The 9,764-nt window shown below is 46.3% G+C and overlaps 1 protein-coding gene across 1 annotated transcript in view; it reads left to right on the forward strand.

The window, feature by feature from the left end:
• PAFAH2 (platelet activating factor acetylhydrolase 2) overlaps positions 1 to 9,354 on the forward strand; it is a 34,180-nt gene extending 24,826 nt beyond the window's left edge. The window contains exon 11 of the mRNA XM_004603461.2: positions 7,340 to 9,354. Coding sequence (XP_004603518.1) covers positions 7,340 to 7,434 — 95 coding nt within the window. The 3' untranslated portion in view covers positions 7,435 to 9,354. The remainder of the gene's footprint in view (positions 1 to 7,339) is intronic.
• Positions 9,355 to 9,764: the final 410 nt, after the last annotated feature.

Genomic DNA, 9,764 nt, shown 5'->3' on the forward strand with positions numbered 1-9,764 from the left:
CATTTCACGCTGCTTTTCTGTATTCCTTTTTCCTGCTGGTAGCATCTGTTTCCTCATCATTTTGATTGATTTCAGCCTCTTGAGGCTTGTTCTCTCCACCTCGTGGCATCTTTTCATCTTCTGCTCCTGCTGCTCACTGCTGCATTTCCCAAGATTTCTGATACCCAACTCCTAAGAGTGGCAATTTGATCGTATCTGCTCATCTTTACCTGCCACTATCCATTGGAGCCACTCTCCAGTCCAGGCCAGGAGCTCTCGTGATTGGTTGCCTCTTCCTGATCCAGTCAGAGTTCTGCAGGCTCTTGTTCTCTGTATGAAGCTCAATCGTCAGCAGGTGGGGTGTGAAGGGCAGTTTCCTTCAGAAAGGGGCCAGAGCCTGGGTGCTGGCTCAGTAGTCTGAGTGCAGGCTTTGCATGCAGGAGTCCCAGGTTCTGTTCCCAGAATCACGTGGTCCTCTGAACACAGCCAGGAATAACCAAAGAACAAAGAACAAAGGGAGGTGGGCAGGAGAGAATTCCAGTTCCATCCCCTGTGCTTCATAATGTCCCTGGAGCAATAGGGTTAATCCCTGAGCACAGAGTTAGGAGTAAGCCCAAAACACAGATGGATGTGGCCCCCAAACAAAACAGAAAGGGGCAGGGGCCGGAGTGATAGTACAGCAGGTAGGTGCTTGCCTTGCATGTGTTTGACCTGGATTTGAGCCCCAGCACCCCAAAATGTCCCCCAAACATGACCAGAAGTGATCCCTTAGTGCAGCCCCAGGGGTAAGCCCTGAGCACTGCTGGGTGTGGCCCTAAAACAAACAGAAAACAGAAAGAGGCTAGACTGGCCTGAATTTTTAAGGTCTTACCTAAGACCTAGGTTTAATGCTTTGTAACTCCTTCCCATTTGCTCTGACTCACCCTTCAATGCTAATCAGAGAACCCATCAGTCCGTTACACATGACAGCTCTTTAACTTTTTAATATTTCATTACTCACGAATGGTGCCCTCTCTGATGATCTGGTGTGCTTATTTTTCACCACCTTTCATATAAGTGATGGTAGTGTTGGGCTGGAGCGATAGCACAGCGGTTGGGTGTTTGCCTTTCACGCGGCCGACCCGAGTTCTATTCCTCTGCCCCTCTCGGCAGAGCCTGGCAAGCTACCCGTGCATATTGGATATGCTAAAAACAATAACAATAAGTCTCTCAATGAGAGACGTTACTGGTACCCGCTTGAACAAAATCGATGAGCAACGGGATGACAGTGAAGGTAGCGTTGTTCTCCCCTAGACTTAGTGGTTCAATATAAAGTGAAACGAGGCTTCAGTCACTCCCTTAAGAGGAATGGTGTTGACCCAGGTGGGATAGGGGCCTGAGGCCCAAAGGCTTGGGTGCGACTGGGCAGTTTGCTTGGGTGTTGAGCGTGCCCGGAGCTCTGGATAGAGGCTACTTGGAAGCCAGCGGTGAGGAAGTGGGCAGTCAGCAGCTCTATAAGTTCACATGTTCACTAAGGACAGAGCATGTGATTGCGCAGACCTGTTGCTCAGCAGAAGTTTCACCACGTGCCTTGTGTTTGCGTCATGCTCAAACGGGGGAGAATCTCACAGTGTTCAAGGGTACAAGTGATGAGAGATAAGACAGTCTGAAAAAAGGGACAGTTTCTAGCTGAGGAAATTTGCTTTATAAAGAGAAAAGAGCTTTTTGGTGACCACAGTGGAAGTTTTTTAGGTTTGATATTTGGGCCACTCCTGGCAAGTGGTCGGGGACCATATGGGTGCCGGGAATCAAACCTGGGGTGACCGTGTGCAATAAAAGCACCCTCCCCGCTGTACTATCTCTCCTGCCCTATGGAGTGGTGGGTGAGGAACTAAAATAAGTAGAGGTGGCTCCACAGAACCTCTCATCACTCCTAAAGAAATTCCTCCCACTGTGTCCCACGCCCTGTGTCACTGCAGTAGTAACTACAGTGGCTCCTGTTCCCAGTTCCTCCCACGCCCCCTCTCCTGAGGACTGTTGCTACTTTCCCCTTCTCAAACCTCTGGCATCTCTGCCTTTATCCCATCTCTCAGATGATTCACTTTGTCTCCCCTCTTCAGACATGGAAACACCCCTCTGGCGCCCAGCCGGCGGCCGCCCACCCTCTGCACAGGTGCTGACTGCCCATTAGCCCCCCTCCACACCCGCCTCAGGCTAACCCCTTCGAGTGCACATGAGTGTCACCTAGTTTTCACTTTCTGCCAGCATCATTTGTGCCAGCAATGTTTTCCTTTATGTCTTAGGTCATTCATTTTTCCTTTTCTGCCAGTTCATTTCATGATGAAATCTCTCCTTGAAAAAATGCCTTTCAGGGCCCGAGAGGTTAAGGATAGGAAGTAAGACACTTGCCTTGCATGCGATTGTGGTAGCCATGACCCCAATTTGAGTCCCTGGCACCACATCTGGTCCCCAAGTACCGCTAAGATGTATCTGAGCACAGAGCCAGGAATAGCCTCTGAGCATCACAGGATGTGGCCCAAACTCCCCCACTCCAAACGGATTTATCTTTCATCCTTGGGATCAAAGTTTTGGTATAAATTATTGCTTATAGTAACATGAAAGCCTGCTTTTCTTTGCAAAACTAAAATCTGTCAGCTTGGTACCAAGTCCAGGTATAATATTCCTATAGAAAATTTATAACTTTTTGTAAAGTGTTTATATAATATATAAAATATTAATATAATTGTATTATAGTTGAACCAATATTACCATAGTTTTTGTCCATTATGGAAAATTACTAGTTACACAAATCTTGTTATTTTTTGTTTTGGGGATCACACTTGGCTGTGCTTAGGGCTTACTCCTGGCTCTGTACTCAAGGACCACTCTTTTTTTTTTTCCTTTTGGGTCACACCTGGCAGTGCACAGAGGTTACTCCCCTGGCGGTGCTCAGGGGACCATATGGGTTGCTGAGAATTGAACCCGGGTCGGCCACGTGCAAGGCAAACGCCCTACCCGCTGCGCTATTGCTCTAGCCCAAGGATCACTCTTAATGGAGCTCAGAGGGGCTGGGGATTGAATCTGGATCAGTAGCATGCAAGGCAATCACTTTATTCACTGTACTTTCTCCGTCTCAAAACACAGAAGACTTTGAAGTGAAAGAAAATTTTGGTTGTCACCTAAATATTAGTATTTACCAGTTTTTAGGAGTAGAAGCCAGTTCGAAGTCTATGATTCTCAGTGAGCACCAAGTTATAGTAACCTGGTACACTATAATCCAAAGTTGCCCCTAAAAATATGTTTTTAGCCTTAACATGAAAACTTTCCACAAAGCTTTAAAAATTGCTTCCATTTTATATAATCTGAGGTGTTGCATAGAAATTCTAAATTGATTCACCAGGATGTAAAAACGTCATCATCATTTAAAGGAAGCAGTGACAAATTGGGCCAGAGAGATATTACAGAGGGTAGGGCATATGCCTTGCCTGCTGCCAACCTGGGTTTGATCCCGGCATCCCATATGGTCCTTTGAGTACTGTCAGGAGTAATTCCTGTGGCAGAGCCAGGAGTAAACCCTGAGCATTGGCAGGTGTGGCCAAAATACAAACAAGCAAAACTGGAAAATTGAATAATGAGATTATGTATAACCTTTCTCTTAAAAACAAAGAAGAGTAATTTAAAATTTTATATAATTAGATTAAATTATATTGCAACAGTAAAAACATTGTTTTTTCTTTGCGGGAAGGGGTCTTTTAAGTGATGCCCTATGGACCTGGGGCCACTTCATGAATTTCTTGGCTTACCAGGCCAGTGCTTCAATGTGAGGACCAGGACAGGAGTGATAGTATAACAGGAGGGCACTTGCCTTGCATGTGGCCAACACAGGTTCAATCCCCAGCACCCCATATGGTCCTGTGAACCCTACTAGGAGTGAGTGCAGAGCCAGAAGTAAGCTCTGAGCAGTCGGGTGTGACCCAAACCTCTCCACCTCCCCACATTCTCTGCTTCATGTAATGCAAGGGCCCCAGAATATAGTGCCAAATGGACCCCACAAGGGACCACTCAGGGGCCTCCAGGGCTGTACCTGGCAGTGCTAGTGGCAGACATGTGATGCCTTGCATGCATCCTAACCTCATACTATCTCCATGACTCCATAAGTATCTTTCTTGGGCAGGGTGGATTGCTCTTAGGTATGAGCACATGCTAGCATGTGAATGATCCTGAACTCAGTCGTAGCACTGCATGTCACTCACCCTGACACTGCTAGGCATAAACCTGGTGACCCCTGGCACCACTGGCTTGTCCCAGGAAGTCCCCAGTCACTGCACTGCAGGGTCAAACACTGAGTCCATACTGAACCGTCACACTGTTGGACTGAACAGCACCAGGAGTGCCACCTGCTCCCCCTCCCCCTGCACTGCTGGGTGACTCCTATAAAGAAAAACAAATGTTTAATTTCGGTCTTAGCCTACTGATAATCAGTGCCCTGACTGGTGGGTCCTGGTGTTCTGAGTATGATTGCAAGACATTCGTCAGCAAACTTAGAAACAATAGAGGTTTGTTACTTACAAGAGGGAATGCATGAGCCTGGCCCTTGCCTTTTTTCTTTTTCCACTTAATTTAATTTCTTTTTTACCCCCTCCGATTTTGTTCCATTTTAATCAAAGTTTTTTTATTTTATTGGGGTGAATGTAGGGGGGTCAATATCACTTTGTTGGTGAAGTGGTGCCAGTAGGGAGAGAAAGAAAACTTTAAGTGAAAATGAACCCCACGATGACCAGTTACTTAAATCTCCCAGGATTTGTGAAAAGGTACCTGTTCAGGTTTACGCTGAATATGTTTGTCCTGATTTTTCTGATTCTTCTCTTCCCAAGCTCTTGTAAACCACCCCAGTCATAGGCCAAAAAGATAGTATACTGAGTAAGGTGCTTGCCTTGCATGAAGTGGGCCTGGGTTCAAACCCCGACACCACATGTGGTCCTCTGAAGCCCCACTAAGAGTGATCCCTAAGCACAGAACCAGGAGTAAGCCCTGAGCTAGATGTGGCCCCATAGCAAAACTAAAGGAAAAAGAAAAGTCCACCCAAGTAGGCTTTTGCAACCCAGGGTTTGTGAAAACTGCTTTTGACAAAGTGGCCAGCACTTCCAGAATCTAGTGATTATTTCTCATTCCTCGTCTCACGGCAACTCTCAGCAGCTTCTGTCAGAATCAAGGTTCACTGCTCGTGAAGTCCCATCTTTGCCTCCCAGGTACCATGCTGTGTGGCTTTTCTCCCCTCTGAATGACTGTCATCATCTGTCTTTGCTGTTTCTGGGACTCATGTAGAGACATCTTCAGTATCTCTATTTCCTGAAATCATGTAGTTTGAGATACCATCCCCCTGCGAACAGCTTCCCAGCTTGTCCCCAGTTTGGTCACCAAATGTATAGAGCCACCTAAAGTCACAGTCAGAGGGATAGCACAGCAGGGAGGGCTTTTACCTTACAGGGTTCAATCCTATGGTCCCTGAGCACTGCCAGAAGTAACCTCGAAGTACAGAGCCAGAGGTAAACCCTGAGCATTACCAGATGTGACCCCACACACACACACCCCAAAAAAAATCACACGAAAAGTTTGGTTTCCTAGGCATTATAAAATTGTATTTATACTATTCTATCGTCTGTCTAAAATACGCCAGAGCACTATGTCTAAAAGCCCATGTATAAAACCTCATGGTATAAAACCACAGGGAGACATGAAGTGAGCATACAGTGTTAGGAAAATGACAAGGGAGGACTTGGTGAACAACGGGTTGGCACAGACCTGCCCTTTGTGAAAAACACAAATGCAGTTTCTGTGAGCCACAGGGATGCAGTAAGTGAAGCCCACCAATACGAGGCAGGCCTGTCGTCACCTGACTCTCTCATGTCCCAGTCGGCTGTGGCCTCACCTTCCCAGCCCAGCCCGCCCTGTTGCCTTTCCTAAACTCCTTTCCTCACTCTCAGGTCCCTAGCATGTAGCACTGCTGCCTTTCACACCCTGTGTGACGAATTCTATTGTTACCTCTGCTGCTGCATGGTGAGCCCAATGCCAGTGAGAGCTCCTGTTGGGTGTGGATGTGTTTTAGCACCACCAACAGACTGGAACATCATGGTGTGCTCAGGGCTTTGTGGAGTTTGTGAATATTCACACTGGCTTGTTGGAGGCCTACTCCATCCCAAGCGGGGCACTGGAGATTCAAAGATGATAGTGGGGTCCCTGCCTCTTGTCCCAGGTGCTGATTTGACCAGAGACATCCTCATTTCCTGGCCCTTCCTCCCATAGCCTGAGGACTTGGACCCTTTCTGACTGTTGAACCATCTGTCTGGTTCTAATCCCAGATCATCCATGGAATCATACTTAGGGCTATGCTGCTGCCCCATGTTGCTGTCCTGTTCCTGTGCCCTGACAGTAGACTTGTGCCCACTGATTGGGAGGTGAAGGACCTTTACTTGTTCAACATCCCCGAGCCTGGATGTAGGCTTGCAGTTTCCTCACTCTTTTAGAAACGACCAGGAAGAAACCAGAACTTGAATTCTGTCTCTGTCACTTTCCAGCTATAATGGACTTTGATGAATCAGGTAACTTCTCTAGTTTCCTCGACTGTAAATTAGAGCTAATAATAGAACTTAGTTCACCAGGGGAATTGGAAAAATTCCAATGATAAACAGCATGTTGGGACCAGAGTGATAGTACAGTGGGTAGGGCACTTGCCTTGCACACAGATGACCCAGGTTGGATCCCTGCATCCATATGGTCCCCTGAGCACCACCAGGAGTGATTCCTGAGTGCCTATCCAGGAGTAGCCCCTGAGCACTGCTGAGTGTGGCCCCAAAGCAAAACCAAAACAGAATACAATGCATTTTCAGCACAGTATTTAGAATGAAAAAATTGTCCTGAAAGAATAAATGTCATCATCTATTATTATAATTATTAAGTTGTTTTTGATGAAGCAAGACATTTGTGAAGCACATTCTGCAGATACTGGGTAGCTGTCAGCATTCCTGCTCCCAGCCAACATCAGCCGTCATAACCTGTTCCCTTCTCTATCCCGGGTCCCCTCTTCAGAATGACCCGCTAAATCAAATTTAAAACTTTAAATTTTTTATTTAAAAAAATTAGGGGTCATACCTATTTGTAGTCCTGCCTCTGTGCTCAGAGATCATGCCTGGCTCTGTGTTCAGGGATTACTCCTGGCGGTGCAGGGGGTGGGAACCATATGTGGTGCCTAGGATGGAACCAGGCTCAGCTGTGTGCAAGGCCAGTGCCTTAGTCCCTTTACTATCTCTCTGCCCTGGTAGTTAGTCTGTGATCTAACTTACAACAATTTACCTGGCTTCCTTTTTTTTTTTCCCCCATTCAGATCTGGAAGAGAACTTTGATCAATGGAACAACTTTATTGAAGGCATTGGACCATCGCTCATCCCAGGGGCCCCACACTGCCTGTCCAGCCTGTAGGTGTAACTGGCCATTTGTGAAAGGTCACTGAGTTCCCATTTGGAGCCTGCCCCTGGACACCATAGTCTCCTTTCAGAACATGGTCAAATGACCTTTCTTCACAGATTGAGAGGATGTAATCACACTGGTGATTGGATAATGGACACTTTGATCTTGAACTTGTTGATTTTGAACTCCTGTTGGGACTTGGATCACTTACTGATTGCCAGGCTGACTTCTTGTGGCCTGAACCCTGATGCTGTGGGGAACAAGCAGTGGGATGGGGCCGGGGAGTGAATCAGATTTAAACTGAGCTCTTTTATCTCAAACCGTCTACTCCCTCACTTGGGGCCAACATAGCTTCTGCAGTGGAAGAAAAGAAGCTGAAGGAGGAAGTGAAATTTCCACCTTCAGAACCTCTAGCCCATTCTGGCCTTTTTCCTCCTGCCTCTCAGCCTTCTCTCCTCCCAGGGATGCTTGGTGAGTTCTGAGCACTTTAATTTTCTGCATGACCGTCATCTGATTTTTTTGTTTCTTCAAACTTTCTCATAGCCCGACACATAGTTCTGGGCTGACACCCATGTGAGTCCATGGAGAGGGCAGACAGCATTGTCCTCATAGCATAGGGAGAGAAACTGAGGTATGAAAGGGGAACCTCAAGAGCTCTGGTTTTCTTAGAGTTTTGCTAAAACAAAACCAACCCATGGTGTTAAGTAGCCCTCGCCAGAGTGGAGAGGGAGTTTGGTCAGTAAGAGGTTAGGAGGCCACCCTGAGAGAGAGGAGCATGTAGGTTGGTCTAGCTTCTTACCGCTGATGTCAGGAGCCTCTAGTTTACTCATGACATCTGAGGTAAGATGTAGTGATCTGTCTTCTGGCTTGGAGGCCCTGACCTCAAATTGAAGTCAAGACACAGACTGAGTTGGCCCTATTCATAAGTATGAATAATATTAATACTTGTTATGGGCTGGAGAGATAGTACAGTGGGTAAGGCACTTGCCTTGTATAGGGCCATCCCAGGTTCAGTCCTGGCACCACAAATGGCCCCCTAACTCTGCCAGGAGTGATTGATGAGTGAGGAACCAGGAGGAAGCCCGGAGCACCACTGGGTGTGGCCAATGCCCTCCCACTCTTCCCTCCAAAATCACCCAAAACCTGTGCTTATCCAACAATATGTCAAAATAGTTTATCTGCATTAGCGCAAGATGAAGAGAGCCATCTGGAAGTAACTTTTCCTTCTGTCTTTCTTATCACTTATCACTTGTGCCCACGTAGGGAAAAAAACAACAACCTTAGAAGAAAGTCTTCCTAGGGACCTAGTTCAGAGCTGAACAGGAAACTCAGCTTGAAAGGCTTCTCTCCACTCTGCTAGACTTTCACATCATTCCAAGTTGCAGAACTGAGTGAGAGCAGAAGGGACAGATACCCCTATACAATAACAATCAGTCCACCTTGCCACCAACGACATCTGGGATGAGGTCTTAGGTGCTATTCTTCCTCAGAGGTGAAACATCATATGCTGGGTGGGGAAGGCATGTGAATACTCGTGAGACATAGACTTAGTCTAGAGAATAGAGTTTTACCACCTGGTTGAGTCTTAGCTCCACCAACTGCTAACTGAATCCATTTCTTCTTTCCACTCTTGATTCCTGCTTTTCTTTTCTGTTTTTTTTCTTTTTTGTCTTTTCTTCTGGTAATAGCCAGTGGTACTCAAGGCTACATCCAGCTCAGTGTTTGGGGTCATATCTGGTGCTGTTCCGGGAACCATGCCTTGTAGGGGTCGTCGCGTCAGGACCTCCATCATGCGAAGCATATGCTCAACACACTAAGCTATCTCTTTGGCCCCTCCATCCCTGCCTTTCTAAAATGATTATCAATAATTATTGATAATAAAATGATTATCAGTATTATCAATAATTCAGGAGAATAAAGTAAAAAAAAGCACCACCTCAGGGGCAGTTTAAAAGTATATTTCTTACCTTCAAACATAGGAGATTTTTTTCCAGCTGCTTGAATTGCTTAAATAAAATGACCCATAATGGTTTTCATCCTAAAACTGACTCATTGACTGAATGTGAGGTCAAATTTGTAAATGTGCCATAGATGCTTAGAAGACTACCCTTGTCTCACTGTTTGACTCAGTGACACATTATAGATTAGCTTTTATTGAGAGCACAATTAGATACATAACAGAGCCCTCACCCCAAGTGGTGGCTAGAGCAGGCGATGCCACCCCTTGTGTCCGGAGCTGGTTCCAAATGTGTTAAGGAAACATTGTTGAGGAAAAATTCTGGAAACATTGTTTTGAGACCCACTTTCTACCTTGGACCCATAAGCAAGGCAGGTATTTTTAT

Source organism: Sorex araneus, chromosome 5 (genome assembly GCF_027595985.1).
Source record: "Sorex araneus isolate mSorAra2 chromosome 5, mSorAra2.pri, whole genome shotgun sequence".
NCBI classification, from domain to species: domain Eukaryota; kingdom Metazoa; phylum Chordata; class Mammalia; order Eulipotyphla; family Soricidae; genus Sorex; species Sorex araneus.